Below are 16,319 nucleotides of genomic sequence, written 5' to 3'. Positions count from 1 at the left end.
GTTTTGAACATGACAAAAATAATTTTTAAACTGACAGTTTTGAAATTGAGAAGTCTTCAAAACTGCTTTCCAGATTCAAGATTTTGAAACTCCCTAAATCATTTTGAAGCTGAAAAATAATTTAGAAACTGACAAAAAAGTTCAAAACTACATTTCAGATTAAATGATTAAATATTTTTATCTATCAAGTTCAGTTATTTATTTATTTTTTAAACCAACTTTATGGCCCCAATTTAGCTCCATACAAACACAAACTCATTCAGTTGGGATTTTTTTTGGGATTTTATGGAGCAGAAAAGATAGAAAGTTCAGACTTAAAGCTGGAGCCAAATTCAACTTTCAGCAGAAAAATGACCCTCAACAAAGTCCGAGCTACGAGAGAGTAGTTCAGAACAAAGCGTATTCGTGTGTTTGAATGGTCTAGTCAAAGTACAAACCTGAATCCGATTAAGAATCAGCTGAATTTAATGTTAACAGATGGTCACCAGTCAGTCTGACTGAGCTTTTTCAGATTTTAATGTAGATATTTTGAAAGCCATAATCACTTCCTGCCGTATTAGTTATGCATTGTTTCACTCTGATTTATCAAAAAAAATCCACTGCAGTTTGTGATGATGAGGATCTGGAACGGTTCGAGGGTATGAATGTTTTTCCAGGCGCAGCACCTTCCTCCATGTGTTTTGTTGATTAGTATGGTGGCCTACAGGGGACCATTTCTGTAATTTCCCCCTTGTCGGCTTATTAAGCGCTAATCAAAATCGGTTTTAATACAATGTCACTCATTTATTTACACTCTCATTACGATTTGCAATGGCAGGCTTTAGGTGTGAGCCAACGGGTTAACAGATGAACTCGTTTGACTCTCTAAAGCTCAAGTTTGAGACACATTTGTTTATTTAACAAGAAAGAGCTTTACAGGTTAGAATAAACAGAAAGGCAGCGCTCAGGGAAGGAAGCACACAGCCTTCATGAGATGATGCTAATGCTGCAAGTGAGGGAGAAGCAGAGTCAGTGTCACCATGCTAGCAGCTAATGTACAGTGTGCAGGAGGAGAGTTCACACAGGGCCGGTACCGTGGGGGATGTGGGCGGGGCTTTAACTCTGCTCATCCATCGCCTCGCCCGCCGTGTGAAGCGCAGCGGAAGCTTCGCCGTTGCAGCGTGACGTGGGCTCGGCCGCCTGCGGCTCCTCGGCCGGGGCCGCCACCTCCTCCGCCGCCGCCTGTTGGCTCTTCTCCTCCCCGGCGGCATCGGGAGCGCCGTCGGGCCCGGCCGCAGACGAAGGCGCTGAGGGGTTGGCAGAGGCCTGGGGAGCCGTGGGGTCAGCAGCTGCTCCGGGGACGGCGGGCTTCGACACGCTCTGCTCAGGCGCTCTTAGTCTCTTCATGATGGTGGTGACTCGCACAGCTTTCTGTAAGAGGAGGAATGGGAATTTTTACACACATACACAAAAAGTATATATATATACTTTTGTTTTTTCCTTAAGCGTGTCCTGTCCAGCATTGTGCCACTCAGAACAGTTGTCCGAGTGTCAAAGTGAGGCCCAGCAGATTTACTTTCATAAACGGAGCATTACGGCTTTTGCCACGATACTCCACTTAATATGCGTACATAAAACTTTGGTAGAAATTGCTTTGAGTTCATATCAAGTGTAAAGGACACGGAGATGGAAAAGAAAGAGAGAAAGGTCAGGAAATGAGGAGACATGCACAGAGGAGAGAAAGAAGCGTAGAGAGAACACAAGTCAACACCTTATTGGTCTGACTCTAAACCTGCAGAAAGAGAGAAAAGAAAACAGAGAAACCATAGCAACAAACAACATGTGGATATGCAGGTCCTTCAGAGTCACCAGGAACCTCTTAGCTCTCTGTGCCGCTCCAGTTAGGAAGGACGGCCATGTCCTCTGAAGAGAGTTGCTTTCTTTGTGTAGGATTAGAGTAAATGTAGCTCAAGACAAATGAGCACTGCTGATTTCCTTTTGTGAAATATGTCCTTTTCTTTTTATGGAAGAGAATTAGGGCCAAATAAAAAATATATATATATGTATTCTGACTTTTCCTCAGAATTCTGGCTTTAATCTTCTGAGAAAAAAGTCAGAAATTTAAGGGAAAGAAAGTATATATTTTTTCTTCCATCAGTGGTCCTGATCATCTTCCGTACCCTTTCATTCTACTTTGTTTTGTTTGTTCAAATAAAACTCCAGTATCACTGTAATTTGTGGCTGTAATGTGACAACATGTGGAAACCTTAAAGCGGTACGAAAGCTACGACAAGGAGCCGTTGGAATCTTTTTCTTTAAATTCACAGCAACGAGAAGTGAAACCTGAAATGCCTTCAGCTGGTGGAGGAAGAGAACAAAAAGGGCTCACCTTCCATTTAGCTCTGGCGAAGTTCTTTTCTATCTGTGCACACACATTTTCCTTGATGTTCTTATCTGAAGCTGCGCCACCAGAGATCCTGCAGAGGAAAGAGGAGGATAGAAAACGATGGGTTACACTCACACCAAAAACAAGTTGCAGATTGCTAATACTTTTTCATAAACATGGGATATTTTAGTCCTATTCTTTCGGTGCAGTCCTAGAAGGTTATAATATTACTAAAGGGTAAAGGTTGTTGGAAATACCTGTCCAGTACAACTAAGCAGACCAAGGGACAATCTGTCCAAAATGTTCAGGATAATTTATCTTGGATTTTATTTATTCATTTTTTTATTTTTTATTTAAAACCTCTTGAGAGGTTTTTTTAATCATGTTTAGCACACTCAGTTCCCGGCACTCTGATTTAGTCTGCACGATATATCAAAAAGTCCTCCGCCTACCATTCATGGTTTATGGCCTCCTGGGCCGTCAGCCTCTGGTCTTGATCCACCTCCATCAAACGAGCAACCAGGTTCTTAGCTGTCAGAGAGAAGTCAGAGGGAAGGAAACGCAACGAGAGACAAAGGGTTTTACTTCCTGACGGCATGACAACACAACCGTAACGGCTTTGAAAAGTCAACAGGAAGGAAGGAAGGCAGACAGGCAGGTTCCTTCTGGAGTGTGTGAAGTGTGTGTGTGTAAAAAGCTGCCACTGAGAGTACCTGAATCGGAGATTTCATCCCAGTACGGAGAGTCGAACTCGTAATCGCCCGCCAGGATTTTTCGGAACAAGTTCTTGTCGTGGTTTTCGTAATCGTCATCATCGCTTTCGTCGTAGAACGGAGGGTTGCCTGACAGACTGTGGTAAAAAAATAAAAAATTTAAAGCAGTGGGGGTCATGAAATCCTTGTAAGATATACAGACCACATTTGAGAACGTCAATGTAGAGATGCACCGATCAGGCCAGTACTGATGTTCCTAATTATTTTGTTCATGTGTGTGATTTTATATTTCTATCATGTTCGAAATAAATAAAATGAATACATTTCTTTTTTATGCCTGATCTAGTAATTCTGATGTAAAAAAAAAAAAGTTTTATTTCAAGAACATTAAAAAAAATTAATAAATTGTAGAACAGGTTGTTTGATAGAGGTGATAGTTTTAAATACAACTGAGATTTCCAAGACTTTTTCCGTTTATGCATCAAATCTCAGGTCCAAAATTAGACTTAAATTTATTTCACACGCAGCTTTGTTTCTGGGAAAATAAATAAAATAAATACATTTTTTATGCATTCTGACCTTTCATCCACACAAAAACATTGTTTAAAATCACTAAAAACAATGATTTATAAAAAGTAATGCGCCAATATATCAACGTAACTGCTTCAACATGATTCCAAATCGACATCATCTTGGGCTTTTAATAACTTTACATAATCAATCAATTAATCAAATTTTATCTGTATAGCTCATTTCAAGAACAAGGGACTACAAAGGGCTTTACGTCATAAAATTACAAATATCGACAATTGAAACATTAAATTATAATAGGCTGTCTAAAAGTATTTCAGCCTGCATGTCTGTCCACACAAATTAACTTCCTTGCATCATGTTTAATTCCAAACAGGAAGTTGTGGTTGGTTTGAAGCAATCTGATTGGCTGACAAGTTTTAGCTCTGCGCTACACTGCCCCCTATGGGTTTGGCGTGTTTAAAACAACAGTCAGGGAAGACTTTGTTTGGGTTCGTGTGGATGAAAACTTCTCTCAAACTGATTCCGTGCGCATGAAATAATTTCTTCTCAACAATATGGCGGATATATTTATTTGTTAGAAATACTCACCTATGTGTGAACAAGGGCTTAGATATTCAGACCTATTAGATTTAGGTCTAAAATAATTTTTATTCAACACAGGAGGTTATTTCTTGTAAAAAAAATTTAAAAAAAAAGAAGAAAAGACAGGCATTAAAAAGAACTATCAAAGAAGAAAAAAAATCTTATTTACATTTTATTAAGTAAAAGACACATAAAAATACCAGCTCACTCAATTTCTATGCTAGTAGTTGACGTGTTTGTTGATCAAAAATAATATAGGTAATTGGTTTTGATGCATGTAATGATTGGGGTAAAAACACACATTTTTCTGTATTTGGACTTCAGATGACTAATTAGAGACGATTCTGATAACTTACAGTATGTACATGATGACACCCATGGCCCAGCAGTCCACAGGCCTGCCGTACCGCTGTCTGCCAACCACTTCAGGGGCTGAACAGGAAAAACATCATCAATGACCCAGAACCTCGTGCTACATTATAACTCTTGAAAATGAGATCTAGATCTCAACGAGGTTTACCTGGTTAAATAAAGGAAATAATTTTTTTCCTTTTAAAAACATAACTGATTCACCACATTTCATAATCTCACCCAGGTACTCTGGTGTCCCACACGGGTCTTTGATCAGCCCGTTCTCCAGCTTGGCCAGGTGGAAGTCACTGATGACGATTTTGGAGTGCTTTAGACGGTTGTAGTACACCAAGTTCTCCAACTGTGGGTGAAGAACAAATTACAAAAAGTGCCGCGCTTACTATGTTTAACGATTAAAATGAATATTTTTGGTGGAGAATCCAAGTAAGTCAATGACAGAAAAAAAAAAAAAATCTGTTTTAATTTGTACTTCATTATAATTCAACTTTGAAACAAATCCTTTTAATATTCCAAAATGTACAGCCACAGCAAGAAACACTTAGAATCCGTCAGATCTGCACAACATTCACGGCTTTGCTCACAATCCTTTCAGACTATGAACTTATTTTCAGACTGTGCTTTAACAGTGGTCTTAGCTCTGTCAATCACGCTAGTGTACGCACTGCTCACACCCTCCAGCTTGCACTCTGCTAGGCTACGCCACAGCTAGCCTGTCGGGAGTGCGAAGGCTAGTTATCATGACCACAGATGACGACAGATAAACAGTTCTCCTGTAACAGTAAGATGAGAATACGCATACACGAGTATGATTGACAGCACCGAGTACCTCCTCCTGGCTCTGATTGGTTGTTTTTGGTCGGGAACGGTTCATTTCTTCAGAAGGCAATAACACCTCAGGGAGGAGGTGGACGAGATCCGTCTTTTCAGATTATCTGTCTCATGTTAAAATGTCACAACATGGTGACAGCTTTAACAAATACCATCACTGAGGAGGGTGACCATATGTACAACATATGTTGTTTATAGCAGTTACATGCTGCAGCTTTAAGAATATTTTCATTTTTTATTTGAAACTTGTGAAAGTCTTGCCTTGTAAATAATAGTAATAAAAAATTTAAATATGAATCAATTACCTACTGTATGCCACCAAGTAATAATTGATACCATTAAGAGTGGGCCTCTCAAAAACCGTTCAGAGGGCCACAAATGGGCCCTAAGCCACACTTTGACCACCCCACAGTTAGACGCTATAAACATAGAAAATAGTAGATTATGTTTTCTGCGTTGCAGACGTGTTTGCTGAAAAACCGCAAAATCTTACCAAGTATTTTTATCCAGGTTCACTTGAAATAAGACAAAACTACAGGTAACTTTTTTTCAAAACATAGGAGCTTGTTTTAAGTCAATAATGTGTTAATATTGATGAAAAAGTTCTAGTTCCACTATCAGATTATTAGCTTATAACAAGACATTATTCCCATCCTGCCAGTGAAATAATCTGGCTGTGGAATAAATATGTTATCATCAATATTAAGGAATTATTGACTTAAAACAAGCTCCTGTATCTTGCTCAAAAGGTTAGGTTTGTTTTGTCTTATTTCAAGTGTGCAGAAATGTCTGCACTGGAAACCAAACCAAAAGAATACGTGGTAAGGGTTCAGTGTTTTCTCAGTGTTGCCGCTGAGCCGTTAACCTTCAGGTTTCTGTGAACGATGTGCAGGGAGTGCAGGTAGGCCACGGCCTCCAGGACCTGCCGCACCACGTTGCTGGTGTCCCGCTCCGAGTAGTAGCCCTGGTCCAGGATCCAGTCGAACACCTCTCTGCCTGTCGCGCTGCGGAGAGGTGGGCAGAAAAAATTTCAATAAAAGGTTTGTTCATTTCTGCAAGCCAGCTACATTTTGCTTTACCTTTTTTTTTTTTTCCTTTCTTCTTCAGTTCATTTGCCACTCAAAAACAAAAGCAATAAAGTCAAAGAAAATCAGACAAATAAACGTGAGAGAAGCTCCTCGTAATTTAGAGAACGCAGAAAAACCGACTTCAGCTACGAGAAGGTATTTCTGTCTTTCTAAGAACGGAGGATCGTCCACGGGGTGAGTGATAATTATCATTTCCCCACGGATGACTCTTGTTTGCTGAATTTTCTGCATAACCAAAAAATCCCTCAGGTCTTCTCAGTGGGAAACATTCATTTCCACATTTAGAATTTCCACAGAAATGCACCCAATTCCCCTAAAACCGGGGGGGCGGGAGAGATTGGGGAAGAAGAGAACGGAGCGACCAAAGCGATCGCATCTGAATACCAAATGATGCGGAGCCGAGAGCCGCTCTCTCGGAATCCGCTCGGGCACCGGTGTTGCTCGGGGCCCGTTCCCCCAGGAGAGCTCCATCTACAGAAGCGGCTCGGTGGGGGTAGAGACGAGCTGGAAGCCTTTTATTCCCCCCCCATCAGACGTCTAAACTCACAGCTCCAGGAAGAGGAAGTACTCCTTTTTGGTCTCGAAGACGTCAACCAGCTGGAGGATGTTGGGATGCTTCACCCTGAGGAAGGCAGAAGGCAGGGAGAGACCGATGTCATTCGATGAGCCAAAGCAGCAAGGCGAGGAAACCACAGTTCAAGAATGTAATTTACGACGTTTATTATTCAGCAGCAATGTTTTGCTGAACTCCCTGGCACGAAGCGGACCAGCCTCGCCTGAGTTACAGAGAGCAAACGGAATAAAAAGTCGTGTATTTCTCTGCCACCTCTTCGGAGGTGACAAGCGGTTTCCTTCGTGAGCGCAGAAGGAGATTTAGACGCGCAGCGGCTGAGTCCTGAATGAACCCAGAGGAGTCATTCAGGGAGAGAAAAATCCCGTGTTGGGACGTTTATGCTGCGCGTCGGCCCCTGATCGGTGTTACTGATTCATAACTGTAATTAAAACATCAGGAGGTTTGAAAAAACAATGGTGAGAGGGAAAGAAAACTTCATTTCCCTTGTAATAGACGAATATAAAGACAAGCATTTTGTATTGAAGGAAAATGATGCTTTGCAGATGCAGCTGAGAATTGTTCTCTATATCATGCTTGAACATGTAAAGGTTGTTTCAGCCCAACTCATTCAATCGAACCAATCCCTGCAACTTGGCGTAAAAAATAAATAAATAAGAAAATTCCAACTTTTTTCATTTCTCACATGTATAAATTCATGCGCCACTTAGATTTTATCAAACAACTTAAAAGTAAGAGCGCTGACAATAACAATAATATTAGATACTTCAAGCTTTTTAAAATATTGGAACAATTGACTGTCTACTTTGTGATGAATGTGTTCTTTTTTTTCCTTGATGATTTGTTTTGCCTTACTTAATTTTTTTTCCCCTAAATTGTACGGACTGCTTTTTGTTTCAAAATAAAAGACTTTCAAAGGTGCTGCAAAATCAGCAATTTTAGAAATGTGGCTATGTGTTCGCAAAGTCTTCAGAAAGAGAAAATAACACACTTATCTCTCTGTCAGCAACAAATAGTCCAATAAGATTATGCCACAGCAGGATTTACTGAATGCCAGATAATCAGGAAAACCAATTTAGATTTAAAAAAAAACAAGTTTAGATGTAAACTTTTTCACTTTGAGCTGCTTCTTTCTATTCACTTTTTATTATCTTGCTTAAAAATGCTATTTAAAAAGGCAAAAAAAACCCAATTTGACAAAGTTTAACGCTGTCCAATAAAAAAACCCCAACTCACATCTTCAAGATGAGGATCTCATTTTTGGCAGCCTTCCGGACTTTCCTCCCGTCTTTCTTCAGGAATTTCTTACACGTGTACATTTTCATGGTGGCTTTGTCCTTGGCCCTGAAGATCTCACAGAACTCCTCCCTGAAAAGAAGCGTTTGGTGTTAAAACGCATCTCTACACCACAATAAGGCAGACTTAAAGATACTCACGATTTAACAATCTGACCCAGGTCATATTTATCCGTCACGTCCGAAGGATTGTGGTATTCCTTCTTTTCCCCAACCGTTAAACAGCCAAATGGCATGGCCACGCCCGACCTGGGAACGACAGAGAGAGACAGAAGACGGGAAAACTTCAGAGCCTCCAACTGCATTGTGATACTTTGGATGATGACTTTGCAAAAAAGAAAAAAAAACAGTTTTTTACTTTTCTTTTATGCTGAGAACGCTACCATACGACGTAGGCCACCAGAGGCAGTTTTAATGCTGCATTTTGTCTCATTTAACTTTCTGTAGCCAAGCTTTCCATAATCCTGTAATATTAAAAAAGAAAGACAAAAAAAAAAACCACAAGACGATATCGGCTTCAGTCCCACAGCTCTGCGCCGCCATCTTTTCCTCAAAGCGTTAGCCTGACAAATTTCTCTCTGCGGGCAGATGGCGAGAAAAGTCGGGGAGCAGGAACCGCAAGAAAGCATTCTAGTGTTTCTATTACTGCATTTCTAAACAACCGGGAACAATACAAGTATGGGACAAGATAAAGAGATGTTCATCAGTCAGAAATCAGTGAACTACTGCGGCAGCTCATTAAAATTTCTTCCCAGACTCTGGTTTGTGCAGCTCTCTCTGAGGTGTTCGCTGCATGTCTTTTTACTGATTCATGCCTTCATCCTAATCTTTGTCGGCCATTCTGTTGCTCTGTTTGGGATCATTGTTCTGTTTGTGACTCTTGGAAACTTTAGCATCCAGAGGAGTTGATGATCCCAAATCAAATCCTTCCTCTTAACTGGCCTGTCTTGAACTTCTAACTTGCAAACTGAGGTCTGGAGTCAGACTGTGGTTATTCTTCGACTAGCCGGGCAAATTCTCTTTCTGCGCAATTCTCATCTCCCGTCAGAGCTCCGTCTGGGATTTCTCCCATTGAGCTGGATTTCATCCTGGCCAATCAGTGAACAGAAGGACTTGTGGTGAATGATGATGTCAATTTTCTGCACTGTTTAGAATTGCAGTCTGCTGGTGTATGATTGTAGTTTGGAAATGGCAGCGGAGGAAGTGAACAGATCCACTCAGTCCGTGTTGATCCATGGGCTTTTAACAAAAGTCTAATTTTGGATGTAGTGTTCGCATGTAGTTTTCGGGAAGCTTCACAGCGTAACTTCCTTCACGGCTGAATACATCACAGGGAAATGCTAGCGATTGGGTAAAATCAGATCCAATTTTTAAAAACTAGCAGAGTCCACGCCTCCAGCAAGAAATCATTTCCAAATGGTCGAGGCCATTCTTGTGTTTCTATTACTGCAACAAAAAACCCCGCAAAACAAAGGGTCAGTTTTTAACAAGCTACTCTGGGAGAGCTGTAGAAATCCAACGCTCAGGTAAGTGAGGACAGCAATCTGTGATTTATTTAATAAATTACAGCTTTATGAAAGAATAGATAGAATAGATAAAAGAATACTGTAGTCTGCCATGGTAGAACATGGCGGTGGCAGCATCATGACACAACAATGTCTTCTGTCGCAACGTGTTGGTCCAGGTAGAGTGAATGCCGCAAATCAACAACTGGATGCAGTCTGCTGGGTTTCCTTAGAGAGAAACTTTTTAAACTACTTTGAATAATAAACTGAGCCTAATGTTGTTTGATTTCTATTGGCGGCAGCCACAGATATATTTGTTATCTAACAGATATAACATATCTGTTATATTTTTGACAGATACAAAAATATAAAATAGTCAAAGTTCAAAGGAAGACTGATATACAGCGAAACTGGCTGAGCTTATGAAAGGGTTGCAAAAGATAATCTCAAAGGGGCTGAATACAAATGCATGCCGCACTTTTCAGTTTTATTTCTCATTTTACTTCCACTTCACCCTATCATCTATGAACTACACCAAAATGTATAGTTCTAACATGGGAATATTTCCAACTAATTTGATGCTACTGATCAAGCGAACATTAACATGCCCTATTTCAGTCCATATTATTCACATTCTTCATTCTCCACTTCTCCCACACAGTCCTTCATACAAGGTGAGGTTTGCTCTTACTACGTCTTCCAAGAGAATGTTTTTTATTTTTATTTTATCACTCTTACAATTATTAACAACGTAGTTGTAACATGTTGTTCATGTGAACCCGACTGAAGACTTAAGAACACATTTCCTAAACAGCGAGTACCAAGTATCAGTCATTTGTCCTGGAATAAGACTAAATAAATAAATAAATAATACTAATATCTCTCAAAAGCTGCACAGCACAGCACTTCACTGATAAGCATCGGATTGCTGAAGGTGTTTGTATGTAAAGCAAAGCAGCGCTGAAAAACTTCAGCACAGCAGATTTTCCTAGAGGGAATTTGGGGTAAAAAAAAAAATATATATATATATATATATATATATATGTGTGTGTGTGTGTGTGTATTCATTTCTTAGCCTTTTCCTTTTCAACAACCATCTGCACTGACACTCTGGGTGATGGATGCTTGAATGTAAAGAAGCACAGCCAGCATGAGAAGTGTAGCATAACGTGGCAATCTGTTCACGGCGGCGCCGCAGCATCACATCTCAATCCAATCTGGATGAACGAGGCTCGGCGAAGGAAGCCGCTCGGGCCGGAGCGAGGCGACTACTGTCTACCGTCTCTCTCTCAGACGAGGCCTGAGTCTGCGTCGTGCAGTCACAGAGCGAGAGGCTGACCTTTGGTTCAGCTGTAGATCAGACAATTCAGCTCAAGCTGGGGGATCTGAGCAGATATGGCAGCTGTAGAAACCATACACTAAAGAAATACAGGGCCGGATTTACAGGGATGTGGGGCCCTGGGCTGGGGACTGTTTTGGTGCCCTATTCAATCAAAAATAGGGTTAATGCTAATTACAGTAACCGGGAATGAACTGATTATGCAAAGTTTAACATGTCCCTTTTGTCAGCAACTCCACGTTGTTCCCCCCCAAAAGAAAACTACAATGACTTTATTGTTTTTAAACACTCGAGTATTGCTCATATTTAGAAAATGAATGATATGAGCCAAATGAAGAGCCCACTGCACTGAACCCCTCTGAAAACCTCTTGGCTTTTCCACCAAATATTGATTCCTGAACTCTTCCTGAGTTAAAACATTAGTATTGTTGTCTCTAAATGAACATGAACTTGTTTTCTTTGCTTTATTTGAGGTCTGAAAGCGCTGCAACTTTCTAATTTTCTGTAAATAAATACTAAATTTTTGCTTGAATTTCTTTGAACTTCCTTTACAAGGTAACAGTGATCGTGTAAAGTTAAAGAGAAACATTCTCATGTTCAACAAGCCGCTCAAAGCCGCTCTTATTTTATTTTATTCTTTTTAAAACACAGAGCTCGTTGTAAGCTGTGCAATAAGTGAACATTTTCCAGTAGCGGGGTGCTGGCCATGTCATGTAATGGAGACAGGATAATGGCTCCATCAGCAACATTAGAGCACTAAGTTCTGACTGCTATCCCCCCCTCGGGAGCGCCAGTCAATGACTCGTAATGCGTTGCAGCACAGAGTGTGACCCGGTCAACCCGCGGGGGCCACTCGGTCCCCCATCTGGTCTTTACGGGAACGGTGAAGCCGTAGGGCTCAGAAAACGACGGCGGGGAAACGTTTGGGGCTCCTTCTTTTCTGACATCGGGTTGGAAGCTTTTGAATTGCTTAGCAATGTTTCGGATTAGGGCAAATGCAGTGCAAAATATGCACTGTCAAGATTTTTTTCAAGGAGCGGTGAGGGGGATTAGTCTACCTGCAGCAGTGGTATAATATGGAAATGCATCTTATAGAAATAAGTTGTTTTGGGTGGTAAGCCTCTATGCAATGAAACAACCCGCTGCATTAATCCGATGAAATAAAATCCTCCAGGACTGGTGGAGGTGTTTTCAGAGGCAGGTTCTGTTTGCACAGGATTCACGACTTCCACGGTTCTCAAGCTGTGGTACGCCAGGTGCAGGACAGTGGCGACTCCAGAGCTTTCATAACTCTGTTTTGCAGCATATTAAACCTGATTTAATAATCCTTTCTTAACTAAGTGGTATTATTCTTTTTTATTCAAAAGATCTCAGCAAGTAAAATACAATTCAGTTCTCTCTGATTCAAAGTTAAGCAGCACAGTGGCCCCCCAGGGTTGCGTCAGTTCGCCTTACCTTTTTATTTTGTACACAAGTGAATGTGTCAGTTTTCAACCCAATCAGCACATAATAACATTTTCAGACGATGCTGTTATTCTCAGTCTCTTAACAGACAAAACCAACAGTCATAAAGCTGCTGTAAATAAGCTTGTTTTATGGTGCGACTCTCATAAGCTACAGATAAACACCTCCAAATCTGTTATTATTTCTGGATCCTAAATCAATCAGTGATCGGAGTCCTACAGCCATCAAACAGGTTACATCTTTTAAATATTTCGGTTTGTACATAGATGGCGATGTGAGTTGGTGCACACATGTGACAAATGTATGTGCAAAGGTTCACCAGCATCTATTTTCTTAAGACGACTTCGATTGTGTGGCATTTCTAAAATGATGATGTTGATTTTTTTTATAGGGCAACCATCGAGTCTGTCCTTAGATATAGCATTACTGGATGGTTTGAAAATCTTACTGTTAAATTAAAAACTCAAATTCAAAGTCTGGTGAAGATGGCAAGTAAGATCAACACTCCGGATCCACAGCCACCATCAGGCAAGCTCAGAACATCGTGTCTGATGGGTCACATGTGCTCGCATCAGAATATGTTCTTATGAACTCTGGGAAAAGGTTCAGGGTTCCCCTGTGCAAATATAACCGTCTGAAACATTCATTTGTACCTCTCTCCATTAACCTGATAAATGGCAGACTAGCGGGGCCTGGACAGAATAACAGGAGGTCCAGACGATGACCAAGAGTAGCATGTAGAGGATGCATTGTATGTGAATGGAAATGGTTATGGGGACTGTACTGCCAATCTGACATTTGTGCTTTTATGTATTTTTTTTGTTTTTATGTATTTATTCATGGTTACTGTCCTTTTGGATGGGCTTTTATTGTCGTATTGCAGTTTTTGCCCCTGCTTTCCAGATAAATTTCTCCTATGGGAGACTAATAAAATTATCTTATCTTATCTTGATTTAGCTCATTTTTGGGATGTACTCATGACATTTGCATTATTTCTAATTTTAATTATTTAAAAATAGTATGGCTTCCCAGCTAAAAAGGCAGCTCAAACTTATTGTCAATGCTAATAATTAAAGTTGTCCTGCTCGCTGCTGGTTGCCTTTCACTGCTTGTTTGACATCACTTCCTCTGGGATGTGAATAAAAGTTCATGCCATAAGAGCTTTGGACCTTATTTGCAGTTTTTATTGTTTTTATTTTGTAAACTACATCCTTACTTATTGTGTTCGTCACACATTTTATTTTTAAGTTGACTGTATTGTATTAAAGTAATCCATATAGGATTATGAAGCTGAGGTTGATAATCGTATTTCTGACTTCCAGGGTAAACTCTGTTAGTTTTTTCATCATCAAACCACATTTTTTTAAATTTCCGTGCAAAGGGAAAATAGATCAACTGTTACCTTCCACCAATCATAAAACTTAAAAAAAAATGTTTTTATGACACTGGACAATAAACTACAAGAGTACAAATTTGGTAGTAATACCATTTCAAAGAAGTACTCTAAAGAGATTCTAACATCAGTCTGAGTGTAAAAGTATCAGTGGCTCTGTGCAACTACTTTCACAGAGCCCGTCAAGGTCTTTACCATCTGATAAACATTTCATTCAACGTTTTCAGCTGTTGTCATGGTGAGCTTGCAAGCTGCTGGAGTCAAAAGGAACCTTTTATATATACATATTTGTCAGTCTGCCTGTCAGCAACGTTATATTAACAGTATGTTTTATATATCTTTCCTGTTGGTGTTTTGTTTTAGCTTTTACTTTATTATTGCTGCAAGATTCCTTTCCTCTGTCAACTGAATCAGTGTGTTTAAAGGAGTGAAACTCAGCTAAATTACCTCAGAGAATTTCATTTTTCCCCCCCCCCTGATAAGCTTTAAGCTAAAACACCATAGTATCTGGGAATACAGAGCACTCCCTGATAAAAAAAGGGAGACTTCTACACTACAGACTAAAATCCATAGAGGTTCTTTTCTGCTTAAAGTGCCGTCATGTTGACGTATCTTTACACAGTAAATAAAGGCAAGTGTTGGCAGGTCCAACATTCAAATAAACTTGCACCAAGTTAAAATTCATCTCAAACATGTCACAGCTAATGCTATTGTATGAACTTTTACTGCAGTCATGTTTGCATTGGATGATTTTTTTTTTTTTACACAAATTCCAGTGATTAATAAGGAGAAAATGGAGGTGGGAAACAAACGTTCACTTCCTGCGAGAAACACACGCTCAAAACAGACACACAACGTAGGTTACAGGTGTGATTAGCTACCTAAGAATCAGCAATATGTTGTTCACGTAAACCATTCAAATATAACTTTTTCCTAATGAGACGGTTATTCTGAAAATCTGAAACATTTCGAGTACGTGTTTCACTCAGGAAGATCATTGGTGTTGCGCCAAATTCAGCCTCCTTTTCCTGGAGGTTGAAGCTGCCGGCGAGAAAATTACTGGATTAAAAGGAAGGTGACATTATAGCATGATTTACCCCAGATATAGAAAAACAAGACAGACTCAACAGTAGCTGCATTTCCAGTACGAATATTCTGCTAATATTCTATGGTCGATGGAAACAGCGAGTGAGACGTTGCACTATGTTTCTCTAGTTAGAAAATACTTTGAATTCATTCTGAATATATGCCAGAAAGGTTGGAGGTGTTGAGTGAGCGTTTACTATAACTCACAGATTCTTGCATTCTCTTCACCAAACAAGGGATTTTCTTCCCTTAACAGAACCTTGCTCAACAATCTGAGGATTGTTACATTAAACTAATAAGATTTCGATCTTATTAGTTTCCTGCTTTAATCTTCTGCTTGGATTTAAACACAATTCAGTGGTTACTGCAAAAATCAAAACATTAATATAGTAGTACGGCCCTTACAGTATTAGAACTCATCTCTAAAACTGGGCAGGACTTTATTGTTTCAAGTCTTAAATGAGTGTTTGTACAAGTAAGCTAATAATTCTTTTAAACTGACCTCCTGGCAGCCTTCAAGAGCGTCACACCGGACCCTCTACTTATCATCCTGCCATCCTGAGATTAGCTGTGACCTCAGCTCCACTCGGAGAACCTCTGCAGCTATTAGGAAACAAACGTCTTTGACATAAATTTTGCTTTAATACCTTCTGATTTCCTGATATTTCCCACGAGAGCCATGAGAGCGCTTTCGCCATCGGCTGAAAAGAAAATAAGGTCAGCACACGCGAGCGTGGCAACAGTCGCATAAATCTCCGCAGCGGGCGGCAGAAGAAGGATGGCTTTCATCGACTCTCTGCTATTACGAGCGAAACCGTTCAAGAAAGCGATGTTGTATGTATTGCAACGGGGGCAATGAATACGAATGATGAGTTTATTTATTAAAGGGGAAAAAAAGTATATTCCCACCAACTTGGCCATATTTGAAAAGTATGGTTGTTGCTGCCAATGAGTGTTTTATATCGATGTGGAGAAATATTGGTCCATTGTTCTTTACAGAATTGTTTTGAGCCACAACTGGAAGGCTTTCTGGTTTCTAATTGAAGACTTTACCAGGCAACTCCAAAGCCTTAACTTTGCTTCTTCGTGTGTGTGTGTCATTCAGAGGTGGACCTGCTGGTGTACTTCCAGACCCTAATCTGTTGCAAAACCCCAGAGTTCCTCAGCTTCTGGTCATAAATTGA

The 16,319-nt window shown here is 40.1% G+C and overlaps 1 protein-coding gene across 2 annotated transcripts in view; it reads right to left on the bottom strand.

Moving 5' to 3' along the window:
- Positions 1 to 871: 871 nt before the first annotated feature.
- LOC114136196 (caM kinase-like vesicle-associated protein) overlaps positions 872 to 16,319 on the bottom strand; it is a 46,157-nt gene continuing 30,709 nt past the window's right edge. Inside the window, exons 1-11 of one of the 2 annotated variants that reach the window (XM_028004043.1) lie at positions 8,707 to 8,812; positions 8,490 to 8,597; positions 8,290 to 8,421; positions 7,030 to 7,104; positions 6,260 to 6,398; positions 4,786 to 4,906; positions 4,551 to 4,626; positions 3,079 to 3,215; positions 2,818 to 2,896; positions 2,369 to 2,456; positions 872 to 1,410 (exon numbers count right to left, since the gene is read on the bottom strand). In XM_028004043.1, coding sequence (XP_027859844.1) covers positions 1,096 to 1,410; positions 2,369 to 2,456; positions 2,818 to 2,896; positions 3,079 to 3,215; positions 4,551 to 4,626; positions 4,786 to 4,906; positions 6,260 to 6,398; positions 7,030 to 7,104; positions 8,290 to 8,421; positions 8,490 to 8,584 — 1,257 coding nt within the window. In that variant the 5' untranslated portion in view covers positions 8,585 to 8,597; positions 8,707 to 8,812 and the 3' untranslated portion in view covers positions 872 to 1,095. Of the gene's footprint in view, positions 1,411 to 2,368; positions 2,457 to 2,817; positions 2,897 to 3,078; positions 3,216 to 4,550; positions 4,627 to 4,785; positions 4,907 to 6,259; positions 6,399 to 7,029; positions 7,105 to 8,289; positions 8,422 to 8,489; positions 8,598 to 8,706; positions 8,813 to 16,319 lie in introns of those variants that run through there. The other variant, XM_028004042.1, reaches the window with a different exon arrangement.

This window comes from Xiphophorus couchianus, chromosome 20 (assembly GCF_001444195.1).
Source record: "Xiphophorus couchianus chromosome 20, X_couchianus-1.0, whole genome shotgun sequence".
NCBI lineage: Eukaryota > Metazoa > Chordata > Actinopteri > Cyprinodontiformes > Poeciliidae > Xiphophorus > Xiphophorus couchianus.
The sequence above is the reverse complement of the archived record's forward strand: the minus strand, read 5'-3'. Positions and strand labels throughout refer to the sequence as shown.